At 43.0% G+C, this 16,777-nt stretch overlaps 1 protein-coding gene across 2 annotated transcripts; it reads left to right on the top strand.

The window, feature by feature from the left end:
• The first annotated feature begins 865 nt into the window (after positions 1–865).
• On the top strand, positions 866–13,836 carry LOC311109399 (leukocyte elastase inhibitor-like). 2 transcript variants are annotated; one of them, XR_014610593.1, is made up of 8 exons: positions 866–1,019; positions 1,428–1,638; positions 10,142–10,282; positions 10,611–10,728; positions 10,996–11,138; positions 11,980–12,147; positions 12,366–13,337; positions 13,438–13,836. XR_014610593.1 is itself a non-coding variant. In XM_084152261.1 (7 exons), exons 2-7 carry the CDS (start codon positions 1,471–1,473, stop codon positions 12,768–12,770), a joined length of 1,143 nt encoding a protein of 380 aa, XP_084008387.1. In that variant the 5' UTR covers positions 866–1,019; positions 1,428–1,470; the 3' UTR covers positions 12,771–13,836. The 2 variants fall into 2 exon arrangements, 1 of the variants encoding a protein (XP_084008387.1); XM_084152261.1 differs by having other exon boundaries at positions 12,366–13,836.
• Positions 13,837–16,777: the final 2,941 nt, after the last annotated feature.

The raw sequence follows: 16,777 nt of genomic DNA, 5'->3' as shown, positions 1-16,777 counted from the left end.
AGCTCTTTCATGTCTGTATAAGATTTGGGGTCTACGTGTTGTAAAAGAGCTACAGGTATGTTACACAGTCGTTTGTTGATATGAGAAGTTTAGTCCAATTTCATTAATAGCCACACTTAGTACTGTTTTCCTCCACAAACGTGATTAAAAAGCTTGTCCCCCAACAGGTAATGTACTCTAAATCTCTTCTGCTTGATTTGATGGAAGCAGATATTTCTTGCATTTACTTAAAATATTGAGGCAAACTTGGAATTTTGATTCAACACGGTGTGGACGTCATGAACACAGGGAAAGAAAACATGTGGGACCACTTTACAGAATTGGATGGATGACTGAGGAACCATGTGAGCTTGAAGGACAATTGTACATATAATAATATGCCATTTAGCAGACGCTTTTATCCAAAGCGACTTACAGTCATGCGTGCATACATTTTTACGTATGGGTGGTCCCGGGGATCGAACCCACTACCCTGGCGTTACAAGCGCCATGCTCTACCAATTGAGCTACAGAGGACCACGTATGAACCTGACAGTTGTACTTGTTAAACTTTTATGGTTAAAAGGGCTGTACTGTAGGGGGTACACTCACTGTTACCTTCAGGTGTATGTTTACTGTATTCTTTATGTAAATGTTATTGTACTGGAAAGGTCAAATATATTTCTAAAACGAATTGGGGTTTTTATGCAAATAGTTGATATGTTTTCCTGGAATTAACAGCAATAAATACAAAAGGACACATTATTCTATTTTATTTCACTCTGTTGTAAATGTGTGTGATTAGGCCCTACACTGCTTGGATGTAGTTTTTACTTCATAGTACATTAGTTTGATCCAGTTGGCTTGCGGTAGTAGTCAGCTGACCATAATGCGGAAGAGCACTTTGACAGGCCCCAGGGCGTGTCTGCAGTTTAAAACGTTTCATAGAAAGTTCACTGAAACTTGTCTGTAGAAAGCCACCTACTGAAGACACCTGTCTGGAAAAGGACTACCTGACATTTACAAAGAACCATTATTTGGTGAGTAGCTGCAATATAATATTTTCCCAATCAGCTGGTGACTGCACTGACCATATTTTAAAATGTTTATGCTGTTGATCCTAACAACTTTCAGGTGAAGTTACGATTAGCTACGATAAAAAAAAAAAAAAAAAATGTATTGGTGAATTACTTGCCGATTGACTTTTGCATAATAACTATTGTTGTTTGCTTGGCTACCTGGACGTAATATCATATCCAAAATCACGAGACTACCATCAATGTAACATCAGAGAGGACACGACATTGATCATTTAGATGTAGCTAGCTGCATTCTCTGTTCATTGGCATCCGCAGTAGATGGATAATTGCATCCCCATTCGTTTGACTGTTCTGTTGCAATGAATTAGCAGACCCACTGATACTAGCATCTTCACTTTTCTTCCAAAGCTCTGCCTGCCTGCCTGCCTGCCTGCCTCTCCCACCAGTTACAATGGCATCCGTGTCTGTAGCCAATACAAACTTCTCTCTGGAACTGTTCAAGATGATCACAGAGACCAACAAAACGGGCAATGTTTTCTACTCCCCTCTCAGCATCTCCTCTGCCCTGGCCATGGTGTTCCTGGGTGCCAGGGGCAACACTGCCACTCAGATGTCAGAGGTGACCCATTTTCAGGAATTCCATCGAAACGACACACAATAAAACATAATCATCCTGATTGACTCAGTTGGTAGAGCCAGCACTGTGGGTTCGGTTACCATGACCAACCACACATAAAATGTATGCACACATGACTGTAAGTAACTTTGAATAAAAGCTTCTGCTAAATGGCATAATATATATATATATATATCATCCAACTATACTTATGTTGTCCTATTTACATTTTAGTCATTTAGCACACGCTCTTATCCAGAGCAACTTACAGTTAGTGAGTGCATACATTTTCATACTTGTCCCCCGTGGGAAACGAACCCACAACCCTGGCGTTGCAAGCTCCATGCTCTACCAACTGAGCACATTTCCAGCATCGTGGTACAGGAATGATTCGGCTGCAGATACAGTATGTTATCTATAACTAAAAGGGGAAGATGTGTTACAATGTGAGATCTATTGTAGATCTCCCATTTGTAATTGTAAAACATATTCTCTTTTTAGTCATATATATCCGTTCAAAAGTTTGGGGTCACTTAGAAATGTCCTTTTTTTTTTTTGTCCATTAAAATAACATCAAATTAATCAGAAATACAGTGTAGACATTGTTAATGTTGTAAATGGCTATTGTAGCTGGAAACGGCTGATTTTTAATGGAATATCTACATAGGCGTACAGAGGCCCATTATCAGCAACCATCAGTCCTGTGTTCCAATGGCATGTTGTGTTTGCTAATCCAAGTTTATCATTTTAAAAGGCTAATTGATCATTAGAAAACCCTTTTGCAATTATGTTAGCACAGCTGAAAAACTGTTGTGCTGATTTAAAGAAGCAATAAAACTGGCCTTCTTGAGACTAGTTGAGTATCTGGAGCATCAGCAATTGTGGGTTCGATTACAGGATCAAAATGGCCAGAAACAAATAACTTTCTCTGAAACTCGTCAGTCTATTCTTGTTCTGAGAAATGAAGGCTATTCCATGTGAGAAATTGCCAAGAAACTGAAGATCTCGTACAATGCTGTGTACTACTCCCTTCACAGAACAGAGCAAACTGGCTCTAACCAGAATAGAAAGAGGAGTGGGAGGCCCCGGTGCACAACTGAGCAAGAGCACAAATACATTAGAGTGTCTAGTTTGAGAAACAGACGCCTCACAGGTCCTCAACTGGCAGCTTCATTAAATATTTTCCCGCAAAACGCCAGTCTCAACGTCAACAGTGAAGAGGCGACTCCGGGATGCTCACCTTCTAGGCAGAGTTGCAAAGAAAAATAAATATCTCAGACTGGCCAATAAAAATAAAAGATTAAGATGGGCAAAAGAACAGACACTCTGCCTTAGAAGGACAGCATCCCTGAGTCGCCTCTACACTGTTGCTTTTCTTTCGAAAACAAGGACATTTCTAAGTGACCCCAAACTTTTGAACGGGGGTGTGTGTGTGTGTGTGTGTGTGTGTGTGTGTGTATATGTATGTATATGTATGTATATGTGTGTGTGTGTGTGTGTATGTATGTATGTATGTATGTATGTATGTATGTATACAGTGAGGGGAAAAAAGTGTTTGATCCCCTGCTGATTTTGTACGTTTGCCCACTGACAAAGAAATTATCAGTCTATAATTTTAATGGTAGGTTTATTTGAACCGTGAGAGACAGAATAACAACAAAAAAATCCAGAAAAACGCATGTCAAAAATGTTATAAATTGATTTGCATTTTAATGAGGGAAATAAGTATTTGACCCCTGTACTTGGTGGCAAAACCCTTGTTGGCAATCACAGAGGTCGGACGTTTCTTGTAGTTGGCCACCAGGTTTGCACACATCTCAGGAGGGATTTTGTTCCACTCCTCTTTGCAGATCTTCTCCAAGTCATTAAGGTTTTGAGGCTGACGTTTGGCAACTCGAACCTTCAGCTCCCTCCACAGATTTTCTATGGGATTAAGGTCTGGAGACTGGCTAGGCCACTCCAGGACCTTAATGTGCTTCTTCTTGAGCCACTCTTTTGTTGCCTTGGCCGTGTGTTTTGGGTCATTGTCATGCTGGAATACCCATCCACGACCCATTTTCAATGCCCTGGCTGAGGGAAGGAGGTTCTCACCCAAGATTTGACGGTACATGGCCCCGTCCATCGTCCCTTTGATGTGGTGAATTTGTCCTGTCCCCTTAGCAGAAAAACACCCCCAAAGCATAATGTTTCTGATTGATTGATTGCTTCTGTGGACAGGTGTCTTTTATACAGGTAACAAACTGAGATTAGGAGCACTTCCTTTAAGAGTGTGCTCCTAATCTCAGCTCATTACCTGTATAAAAGACACCTGGGAGCCAGACATCTTTCTGATTGGGAGGGGGTGAAATACTTATTTCCCTCATTAAAATGCAAATCAATTTATAACATTTCTGACATGCGTTTTTCTGGATTGTTTGGTTGTTATTCTGTCTCTCACTGTTCAAATAAACCTACCATTAAAATTATAGACTGATCATTTCTTTGTCAGTGGGCAAACGTACAAAATCAGCAGTGGATCAAATACTTTTTTCCCTCACTGTATATGTATATATATATATATATATATATATATATATCTCCTGATAATCACTGAACAAAAATATATATGCAACAATAACAAATATTTTACTGAGTTACAGTTCATATAACGAATTCAGTCAATTGAAATACATTCATTAGGCCCTAATCTATGGATTTCACATCTGGGAATACAGATATGCGTCTGTTGGTCACAGATAGTGTTTGTTGTCCGTAGTTTATGCCTGCGGAGGATGAATGGCACGACAATGGGCCTCAGGATCTCGTCACAGTATCCCTGTGCATTCAAATTGCCATCAATGAAATGCAATTGTGTTCATTGTCCGTAGCTTATGCCTGCCATACCATAACCCCACCGCCACTATGGGGCACTCTGTTCACAACGTTGACATCAGCAAACTGCTCGCCCACACGACGCCATCTGCCCGGTACAGTTGAAACCGGGATTCATTCGTGAAGAGCACACTTTTTCCAGTGTGCCAGTTGCCATCGCAGGTGAGCATTTGCACACTGAAGTTGGTTACAATGCCGAACTGCAGTCAGGTCAAGACCCTGGTGAAGACGACGAGCACGCAGATGAGCTTCCCTGAGACGGTTTCTGACAGTTTGTGCAGAAATGCTTTGGTTGTGCAAACCCACAGTTTCATCAGCTGTCCGGGTGGCTTGTGCAAACCCACAGTTTCATCAGCTGTCCGGGTGGCTTGTGCAAACCCACAGTTTCATCAGCTGTCCGGGTGGCTTGTGCAAACCCACAGTTTCATCAGCTGTCCGGGTGGCTGGTCTCAGACGATCCCGCAAGTGAAGAAGCTGGATGTGGAGGTCCTGGGCTGGCGTGGTTACACGTGTTCTGTGGTTGTGAGGCCAGTTGGCATTCAATTATCTGGCAACAGTCGGCATACTAATTCCCTCAATTTGAGACATCTGTGACAAAACTGCACATTTTAATGGCCTTTTTATTGTCCCCAGCACAAGGTGCACCTGTGTAATGATCATGCTGTTTAATCAGCTTCTTGATATGCCACACCTGTGAGGTGGCAAAGGAGAAATGCTCACTAACAGGGATAAAAATAAATTTGTGCACAACATTTATAAATAAATAATATTTTTTTCCATATGGAAAATGTCTGGGATTTTTTACATGATGCGTTTTATATTTTTGTTCAGTGTTTTTGATCAAATAGTTTGATGGACTGTTCACTAGCGACAGATTGGATAATGGAGGCTAGCCTTTAGTTTTTGTCATATCATCCTCTGTAATGTAAACTAAGGTTAATTTAATTAACAGTTCCACTCACCCTATGTTGTCTCAACTTTCGTCAATTTAAAAAGGCTCTAAATGGGTTCTTTCACTGGAAAGGTTTTTCACAGGGGGTGTTCTGTGATGAATAGGAATGGGTGTGGCTGACACGGGTAACCTATCCACGGTGACTCACAGAAGATGTCCTTGTAGTCATCAGATATGTTCTGGCTCAACTGAGGTTTTTTATTTGAGGACAGCCTTTTACTGTGGCAACATGGAGTGGTATAAATAAAGGTGTCTATATTGTAAAGTAATATCTCTTATCAGGCTCTCCGCTCCACCTATTTGTTTTAGGCTATAGCTAGTAGTTATGACAGAAAAACGGTTGCGTTATCAGGGGGGCGAGGCCCTGACACGAACAAACGGAACAAAAGCTTCTTTGCATGGACTGAACATATAGGCAATCACTACCTGTAGTGAAGCAAGCAAGAGCAGTAGTGTAAAGTTGAGGTCATAAAATGGGAGAGTCTTGAGTAAATGAGGGTGGGACACTAATGGGGATGCCTTCCTTTTGAGTAATGTTCATAGAACAAATATGGCAGGGGTGGTCTCAATTTCCTGTCAAGGACTCAACGCTCATGGTGTAACGCACTACATTTTAAAAAATGATTATTTCTGTCGCCTACTCAGCTCTCCAGACACACACACAGTGTCATATTCCACCCACTCCGCACTTCTATGCCGTTCATAAATGATTGTCTCACTGACTACCACTAGGTCTCTGCTTTGCCCAAGCAGACAAACCTAAAGAGGCTAAAGGCTTCCGCGTGCTTCGGTTCGGCTGGCGCCTAGCTGACCTCGGCTAAAGCCAACCGAACGAGTGTGCTCGCACACTCCCTTTTTAAAAAGACCTTTGCTTGAAAAACTAGAAAAAAGCTTGTCCATCTTGAGATGCCGTAGTGATGGGCAAAAAAATATATACAGTTACATTTCGGGATATTATTTTTGACGATGTATCGTATCAACAATATCGCAATATTATTTTAGCGCTAGTTGGCTATGCCTGCAACAAAACTCCAGTGTTTTTCCTTCATAGCTTGTTCAACCTTCCCAAGTTCTCTCATGTCACCCCGCTCCTCCGCCCACTCCACTGGCTTCCAGTTGAGGCTTGCATCTACTACAAGACCATGGTGCTTGCCTACGGAGCTGTGAGGGGAACGGCACCTCCTTACCCTTCAGGCTCTGATCAGTCCCTACACCCAAACGAGGGCACTACGTTCATCCACCTCTGGCCTGCTAGCCCCCCTACCTCTGCGGAAGCACAGTTCCCTCGCTCAGCACAGTCAAAGCTATTCGCTGCTCTGGCACCCCAATGGTGGAACAAGCTCCCCCACGACGCCAGGACAGCGGAGTCACTGACCACCTTCCGGAGACACTTGAAACCCTACCTCTTTAAGGAATACCTGGGATAGTATAAAAGTAATCCTTCTACCCCTCCCTCCCCCACCCCCCCATAAAAAATAAAAAGTGGTTGTCCCACTGGCTATCATAAGTTCAAAGCACCAATTTGTAAGTCGCTCTGGATAAGAGTGTCTGCTAAATTATGTAAATGTAAATGTTTCTCTGTCTTTTTTAAATAGGGAGCTAATTTTGTTTTCAGCACTTTTATTTCCATGACTGATCAAAACTTGTTTTCTCTCTCGTCCCTCTGTAGCAGACATACAGTATGTTGAGCAATATGTTTGGAACATCGACTCGCAATAAAATTACAGTATCGAATCGCAATACATATAGAATCATGAGAATCACAATAGATATTGTATCGGCACCTAAGTATGGTAATAATTTCGTATGGTGAGGTCCCTCAGTATGGTGATAATATGGTATGGTGAGGTCCCTCAGTATGGTGGTAATATGGTATGGTGAGGTCCCTCAGTATGGTGATAATATGGTATGGTGAGGTCCCTCAATATGGTGATAATATGGTATGGTGAGGTCCCTCAGTATGGTGATAATATGGTATGGTGAGGTCCCTCAGTATGGTGATAATATGGTATGGTGATAATATGGTATGGTGAGGTCCCTCAGTATGGTGATAATATGGTATGGTGAAGGTCCCTCAGTGTGGTGATGGTATGGTGAGGTCCCTCAGTGTGGTGATGGTATGGTGAGGTCCCTCAGTATGGTGATAATATGGTATGGTGAGGTCCCTCAGTATGGTGATAATATGGTATGGTGAGGTCCCTCAGTATGGTGATAATATGGTATGGTGAGGTCCCTCAGTATGGTGATAATACGGTATGGTGAGGTCCCCCAGTATGGTGATAATACGGTATGGTGAGGTCCCCCAGTATGGTGATAATACGGTATGGTGAGGTCCCCCAGTATGGTGATAATATGGTATGGTGAGGTCCCTCAGTATGGTGATAATATGGTATGGTGAGGTCCCTCAGTATGGTGATAATATGGTATGGTGAGGTCCCTCAGTATGGTGATAATATGGTATGGTGAGGTCCCTCAGTATGGTGATAATATGGTATGGTGAGGTCCCTCAGTATGGTGATAATATGGTATGGTGAGGTCCCTCAGTATGGTGGTAATATGGTATGGTGAGGTCCCTCAGTATGGTGGTAATATGGTATGGTGAGGTCCCTCAGTATGGTGGTAATATGGTATGGTGAGGTCCCTCAGTATGGTGATAATATGGTATGGTGAGGTCCCCCAGTATGGTGATAATATGGTGAGGTCCCTCAGTATGGTGATAATATGGTATGGTGAGGTCCCCCAGTATGGTGATAATATGGTGAGGTCCCTCAGTATGGTGATATTATGGTATGGTGAGGTCCCTCAGTATGGTGATAATATGGTATGGTCCCTCAGTATGGTGATAATATGGTATGGTGAGGTCCCTCAGTATGGTGATAATATGGTATGGTGAGGTCCCTCAGTATGGTGATAATATGGTATGGTGAGGTCCCTCAGTATGGTGATAATATGGTATGGTGAGGTCCCTCAGTATGGTGATAATATGGTATGGTGAGGTCCCTCAGTATGGTGATAATATGGTATGGTGAGGTCCCCCAGTATGGTGATAATATGGTGAGGTCCCTCAGTATGGTGATAATATGGTATGGTGAGGTCCCCCAGTATGGTGATAATATGGTGAGGTCCCTCAGTATGGTGATATTATGGTATGGTGAGGTCCCTCAGTATGGTGATAATATGGTATGGTCCCTCAGTATGGTGATAATATGGTATGGTGAGGTCCCTCAGTATGGTGATAATATGGTATGGTGAGGTCCCTCAGTATGGTGATAATATGGTATGGTGAGGTCCCTCAGTGTGGTGATAATACGGTATGGTGAGGTCCCTGGTAATTCCCAGCTCTAGTAGCTTGTATACGCTTTCTCAAATGAGAACCTGCATGAAAACGAGTCTTCTCTCGTTGAATGGCAACAAACACTTCATTGAAGAATCCCTACTGTTGACCAATCACCGACGAAGGGGCCAAACTTCGACTACCAAACTTCGGCTTGCCTCAAGAAAACATTTTGTGTGCATGAACAGCCGGAAAAAAACCTTACCAAAGACCAAAACGAACAAGATGTTATCATTTTAATATATGCAGAAACTGTTCCGGACGGGAAGCATTCTGACACCTTAACCCAGGACTACTCCAGCAAGTACAAAGCCCCAGCTTCCGCTGGTTCTGATGAAGGTGCTAATACCTGTATATAGTAAGGAATGAGTAACCTAGGGGGGGTCAAAGGGTGTTTGCTGCCTGATACCGTTGGGCTGTTGGTGAGGTAGTCAACTGGGGTGTATTCATTAGTCGCAGATTGTAGTAAAATGTTTGGACTGTTGCGAAACTTTCTGAAACGGGGAGGGACCTACCTACCTGAATTTGCCCCAATAGAAACTTGTTTACTTTGCAAAGCGTTTTCCGTTTGGAGTAAACGGTTTCCATTGCAACAGACCAAACGTTTTGCTACGGTGTGTGACTCATGAATACACACCTGGTGGGAACAACAGTAGTACCTTGTTCCCACCAGGGTTGTATTCATGAGTCACATGGGTTGGTGTTTTCTTTCTTCTATGTGGTTTATTTATGTGTATAAGGGATATTAGCCCCATACATAAATCATCCTATAGTATAGCCTATACAATAAGGTAGCTTAGTGGTTAAGAGCGTAGTGCCAGTAACCGAAAGGTCGCTGGTTCTAATCCCCGAGCCGACTAGGTGAAAAAATCTGTCGGTGCCCTTGAGCAAGGCACTTAATCCTAATTGCGCCTGTAAATCGCTCTGGATGAGAGTGTCTGCTAAATGACTAAAATGTAAAAATGTAAATGTATAAGTACTAGTGGTAGCAGTACTAGCAGTAGTAGTAGTAGTAGTAGTAGTAGTAGTAGTAGTAGTAGTAGTAGCAGTACTAGTAGTAGTAGTACCTATTTTCTCTTCTATCAGGTTTCTTCTTCTCTCTTCTTCTTCTCTGTTTCAACGTGTCGTTATTTATAACCCTTGATAAACAGTTTATATAAAAATAACAAAAAAACGGAAACAGGAAAGTCTGGTTACAAACCAATAATTTCTTATCAGTTTGAAAGCAACATGAACGTAATCTGGGCTTGTCCAACCCCACAAAAATGTCAAAACGACAGAAATTGATGATGTCATAGGAAGATGCTACCACAATGTCACATGATGTATTTTTCTATTCCTGTCTGCAGTCCCTGCACCTCCACAAAGCTACGGATGACATCCATGTCGGCTTCAGCAAACTCATGAGTGAACTGAACAAGGAGGGAGCCCCGTACGCACTGAGCCTGGCCAATCGCCTGTACGGAGAGCAGTCTTACCAGTTTGTTGAGGTAACGTCCACAATGTACAGTGGGTGGAGTAAGTGTTTGTCTCAAATTGGATATTTTTGCTCAATCTGAATTGACCCCAATGACTCAGTGTATTAGGAGGTGAAAGGTCATTATGCATTTCATTGGAAAATGGCCTAATGCTGACAAGTTGTCAGCAAAAAGATACACCACACTAGCATTTTCCAGTATGTTCTATACATTCTATGATTATAACTGTACAAACCGTCTACTGTCTGTTGTAGACTAGACTCTTATTTTAGGTACTAAGGGGTTGATAAAGCTAGGATGTTGACTGTCTTAATCGATGTGTCTCTGGTAAATGTGACAGACTTTCCTCGGCGACACCAAGAAACACTACAATGCTGAGCTGGAGTCTGTGGACTTCAAGTCCAATGCGGAGACTACCAGAAAGAACATCAACGCCTGGGTGGAGAAGCAGACCGCTGGTGAATAGAGGCCGAACGTTGTCTCCATGTGCACAATAGCATTAACTCTGTTTATCAACAGCCTATGTATTCATGATATTATTCACTGAAATGTTTAATGCTAAATATTCTCAAATTCGGTGTTAAAATCTAAGGGACCACTAGATTGAGAATGAATTGATTTCATCCATTAGGTGTCCATGATTTATCTGCTGTGTTTGTTACATTGTAACAAGGCGTAGTAAGAAAGTAACTATCACCTTAACTAATTATCTCTGTATTTCGTAGAGAAAATCAAGGACCTGTTGGCGGAGGGGGTTGTCGACCACCTGACCAGACTGGTGTTGGTGAACGCCATCTACTTCAAAGGCAACTGGGAGAAGAAGTTCAAGGAGACCAGCACCAGCGATGCCCAGTTCAAACTGAACAAGGTACCAACCAGCTTGGCAAACGGAACCGATTGTTCTAATGTCTGCGCAGTGAACATGTAGTTACACCACTGGTGATCACTCATCATGAGTCTTTAGAGCAGCGCTTCTAAAGCAGAAGAGCTGACTTTCACCGAACTGCATAACCTTTCTGTTCAATTATTACTGGATATCAAATTGGTATTTACAGTCTTGTCCCATTGCTGCAACTCCCCTACGGACTCGGGAGAGGCGAAGTTCGAGAGCCATGCGTCCAACGGAACATGACACTGCCAAGCCGCATTGCTTCTTGACACAGTGCTCGCTTAACCCGGAAGCCAGCCGCACCAATGTGTCAGAGGAAACACCGTCCAACTGGCGACCGAAGTCAGCTTGCTGGTGCTCGGCCCGCCACCAGGAGTCGCTAGAGCGCGATGGGAGAAGGACATCCTGTCCGGCCAAACCCTCCCCTAACCGGGACGACGCTGGGCCAATTGTGCGTCGCCTCATGGGTCTCCCGGTCACGGCCGGCTGTGACACAGCCTGGTATCGAACCCGGGGCTGTAGTGACGCGTCAAGCACTGCGATGCAGTGCCTTAGACCGCTGCGCCACCCGGGAGGCCTGGACCTTTCTTATGCAACTGTTACTGTAGTCTGTTGGTCGTCCCTCCCCTGATGAAACTCTCAGTCCAATAACAATGTGTCAGGAACATTTGTAGCTTGCTTCACTTTCATGACAATCGATGAGTAACTTTTGCCACCATGGTGAAATGATTGTGTTGTCACAAAAGTAACTCAACAGAAGGCAACTGTTTTGAAAAAAGTTTGACCCCCCCCCCCCCCCCTTTCCTTTCATTGGATCCAGAATGAGAGTAAGCCAGTGAAAATGATGCACCAGAAGTCCAAGTTCCCCCTGACCTTCATCCCTGAGGCCAACTGCCAGATCCTGGAGCTGCCCTATGTAGGGAAGGAACTGAGCATGCTCATCATGCTACCCAACGACATGGAGGACAACACCACTGGGCTGGAGAAGGTAGGACTCGTTTGCACTCACAGTTGTCAGCAACATGGGTTTGTGGCCTACACAATAAACCGTTAACTGCACGTCAAATACCTGCATTTGCGTCTGCATAACAGCATTGTGGTCATCACAGAGGTTCTCAGAGGGTTAGCTCACAGCCAAATCAGTCTGTCATTTTCATACTTTAGAGGTGTCAAAGTCATGACTTAGTCTCTTGCCCCCCAACACAGCTGGAGAAGCTGCTGACCTACGAGAACTTTGTGGAGTGGACCAGGCCCGACATGATGGACACGGTGGAGGTTCAGGTGGGCCTGCCCAAGTTCAAGCTGGAGGAGAGCCTGGACCTGAAGGGCTTGCTGGTCAGCATGGGCATGACGGACGCCTTCGACCACTCCAAGGGCGACTTCTCGGGCATGTCGCCCAGCGACGACCTGGTGCTGTCCAAGGTGATGCACAAGGCCTTCGTGGAGGTCAACGAGGAGGGCACAGAGGCGGCGGGAGCCACAGCCGCCATCATGGTGAATCGCAGTGCTTTGAGGATGCCCGTATTCGTCGCCGACCACCCCTTCCTCTTCTTCATCCGCCATAACCCCACCCAGAGCATTCTGTTCTACGGTCGCTACTGCTCCCCTTAAGAGCTATATATAGGAAATGGGGCATTCCACTTGGAGGGAGGAGGAGGAGGAGGGGGGGGTATTAAAGAAATACAATGAAGCAGATACATCAATATCCCATCTGTGTGCTTGGTGATGATATGCTTTGATGTCAATGCCTTACCAAAGAATTGATGAGTTGAGTATATTTGTGGTGAAATTATTTTACATTTACATCATTTAGCAGACGCTCTTATACAGAGCGACTTACAAATTGGTGCATTAAAAATTATGTTTGAGGAATTTTCTTACTGATCTGATGGTATGAAGTGTCTAGTACATTTTGCCTTATCATGATCAATGTTTCTCTTCTCTGACCACCTAATTCAACACACTGAAGTGCAATTATCCTCAAACATATTTGAACCTTTTGTGCTGAATACGAACCCTCTCCTAGTCTTCTGATTTAATACTGCTGTTTTTTTCTCTCTCAATTAAGCAACTATATGTCTACAGGAATAGTGAATAATATATATCAACTAAAGTGTGTCATTGTTAAAGCTACACTTCAAAATCTAATTTACTGTGCTGTGTATGCACAGATGGTCAGTGCTATCAGGGATCCTTGGGACGTCCCTACCCTAACCACTACCCTTACCATTACCGAAACCCTTACCAACCATTTAGAATTTCAACTTCAATGGGTTAGGGATGTCCCAAGGACCCCGGATAGCACTGACCATGCACAAATTATAAGAATCTTTGGTCTGTGTATTTTGCTGAACGCTGCAGTCCAGCGTGTTAAAGTGAAGCTTCACCATAGAGATCCTTATTAAATTACTATGTCAAACCCTCGTGGTTAAATAATAATGGGGTGGAAATGGCAGCCATCTTGATCAGAGAGAAATCCGAAACCAGTCTAATTGGAATGAATGGCAGTAGAGGCAGAGGGGATGCATTTCCTGCTTTTACTGATGCATGACAATACAAATATGGCGTGATTTATCAGCAATTGTGTAATGGAATTATAAATACAGTTTATATAGGTTTTATACACATTTTCTGTGTAAATAGCCTCTAAAATATATCTAAACAGACCATAAATGTATCCGATTTTGTTTTCTTGAAAAGCTCTGAGTGCTATTTTATTATATGATACAATATCAGTACTATCATCAACTGTTTTGTGCCAGTGTATGGCTGTGGATTGACTGCATAGTGGCAGTTAATTTGAAAAATGTATGGAATCATGCCTCTAAAAGTGTCTGGCTAGTTAGCTAATACACATACAGTGCAGATACATTCTTCCCATTCATTGTTTTACACTAGAGACCCACAGTGGAGGTCTCATAATCACCGTTCATTTTTCCACCATTCATCTTTCCCATTACCTCAATTTTAGAAACACTTACATATAAAAATAAAAATAAATGTTGCCAATTTATTCATTACTACATTTAGCTAACATTCGATAGTTCATCCAGATATTCTTCCATTCATTTTTTGGGGGTAAATACAGACAAATATATTGATAAAATTTACACAGTTATCAAAACGCCACGCCAGGGTAAGCCTACACGAAACACAGCCCTTATTTTAAGTGTTTCTAAAATCCTCTATGGGGAAAAATGAATGGTGGAGAAACGATTGGAACCCTTTTCCTGTTTGACCGCTAGGTTTTATGGGTATTATGACTCATACTGTGGTACTCCTATATCTTATCGCAGCATTGTCAAACCATGGTTGACCATTCTAGTATTCTAATTCCTATGAACTCCACTCCCCTTGACCGGGGTGGAAGTTGGTGTCCTGTACTGGTTACTGATTGGTTGGGAAGATGACACCTCCTTTTCACTTTTCAAAAAATGTCCTTGTTTACAAATAATGAAGGATCTGCAGTAACTTTTATTTCTAGTCAAAGTGTGAAAAATATTATGTAGTTGTGGATTTAGTAGCTTGCTATCACTGTCCTTACCTAGCAGTGGGAATACACTACAGTCACAGATGGAACAATGAGCCAGGTATTTCACCAGATGTATAAGTGTGAAGCGTCCGGTTGGCTTTTCCACTCACTACCAAATATGGTGATGAGAAGAAGCCCAGTGGCCGGAGATGGATTTTGGCCGACTTTATGCTGATTTTCCTCATTGATTAAACATTTGATCTCAATACCGTTATATTTTTTTTTGGATACTTTTTTACCCCTTTTTCTCCCCAATTGGTAGTTACAGTCTTGTCCCATCGCTGCAACTCCCGTACAAAGGTCGAGAGCCAATGCGTCCTCCGAAACACGACCCTGCCAAGCCGCACTGCTTGCTTAACCTGGAAGCCGGCCGCACCAATGTGTCGGAGGAAACACTGTACAACTGGTGAACGTGTCAGCGCGCATGTGCCCGGCTCGCCAATTGTGTGCCACCTCATGGGTCTCCCGGTCGCGGCCGGCTGCGACACAGCCTGGGATTGAACCCGGGTCTGTAGTGACGCCTCTAGCACTGCAATGCAGTGCCTTTGACCTCTGCGCCACTCAGGAGCCCCTCAATACAGTTTTCTGTTCCCAAAACTAGAATCTGTTAACGAACAGAGTGGATACGTTTTGTAAATTCGACCCTTTGCCGAAGTTGGAATTTATTTTGTTGTTTCGAAGGAGTGCAAAGGGCAAATTGAGTCGTTGCACACTTCACAGAGAATGCAACACCACAAAAGAAATGCAATGTCATAAAAGGAAAATACAAACTGTGTACACATGAACTCATGTTACCAAACTTAAGAATGGAGAACAAAAAATTGAGAACATAAAATGGAGAACAAAAAATGGAGAACAAAAAAAAAAGATATATCTCTTACAGGAAGGAAGAATAATCAATTTCCTCATTTAGACCTGGCAATACAGTGGCCCTGTTAGTAGGGCTCTGAATCAGTACTAGTTGTGCCCCCCCATTGGATTTAAAATGCCTGTGGTATCTGTGTCTGTTTCCTCTCGTGTCTGCTTCCTCGTCTGACCCCGTCTCCAAAACAAGGAGTAGGACTGTTTTCTCTCTGGTTCGCTGTAGGTGCAGCATTGATTGGTTGGTTTAGTCTATAATCAAATCAAGCTTTATTTATACAGCACATTTCAGACATGGAATGCAACGCAATGTGCTTCACAGGAAAAAATAAATAAAATAAAGGGGGGACCTACTGAGTGCATAACTTAAAAGCATGTCTGACATGTATTAGGGTGCACAATCGTGGATTGATTTAAAAACCAATTGAAGACTCACAGGCAGCCAGTGCAGAGACCTTAATACCGATGTAATTTGTGCTGTCTGTCTGGTCTTGGTCAGTACCCGTGCTGCAGCATTCTGTATGTTTGGCAGTTGACCAATGGCTTTCTTGGCTAGACCAGACAGGAGAGCATTACGGTAGTCAAGCCTGCTTGTAATAAAAGGTTGGATGAGTCTCTCTGTATCAGCCTGAGAGAGAAATGGCCGCACCTTGACAATGTTCCTCAGGTGGTAAAAAGCTATTTTGGTCACATTCCTAATGTGTGATTCAAAATTTAGTTCAGAATCTAAAATTACCTGGTGTTTTATCTTTATTGCCTGTGAATTAAAATGTGCGGTTAGATTCTCTCTCTGTGCTTTGGCTCCAACAATAAGTACCTCTGTCTTGTCTTGATTTAGCTGGAGGATGTTGTGAGCCATCCAAGTATTTAAATCAGGAATACAGTCTGATAAGTTATCCGCAGAGCTAAAATCCTCTGGTGACACAGAAATGTAAAGTTGTGTATCATCTGCGTAGCAGCAAAAATCAATGCTGTGCTTTCTGGTCACGCTACCAACAGGTAACATATATCAACTGAACCGTGCCGGACCCAAAATCGAACCTTGTGGAACGCCACATGTGATATGAATTTTCTCTGAGTTATGTTCACCAAGGGTGACAAAAAACTCTTGACCGGTTTGGCATCTGTGTTGGCTCTAAGATAATTTATCACTTTAACTAGGGCTGTCTCTGTGCTGTGGTGGGCACGAAAACCAGATTGGAATATTTCAAAAATACAGTTGGTA

This window comes from Coregonus lavaretus (genome assembly GCF_964263955.1).
Source record: "Coregonus lavaretus genome assembly, chromosome: 34".
NCBI lineage: Eukaryota > Metazoa > Chordata > Actinopteri > Salmoniformes > Salmonidae > Coregonus > Coregonus lavaretus.
This window is presented reverse-complemented; position numbering and strand designations above follow the sequence as displayed.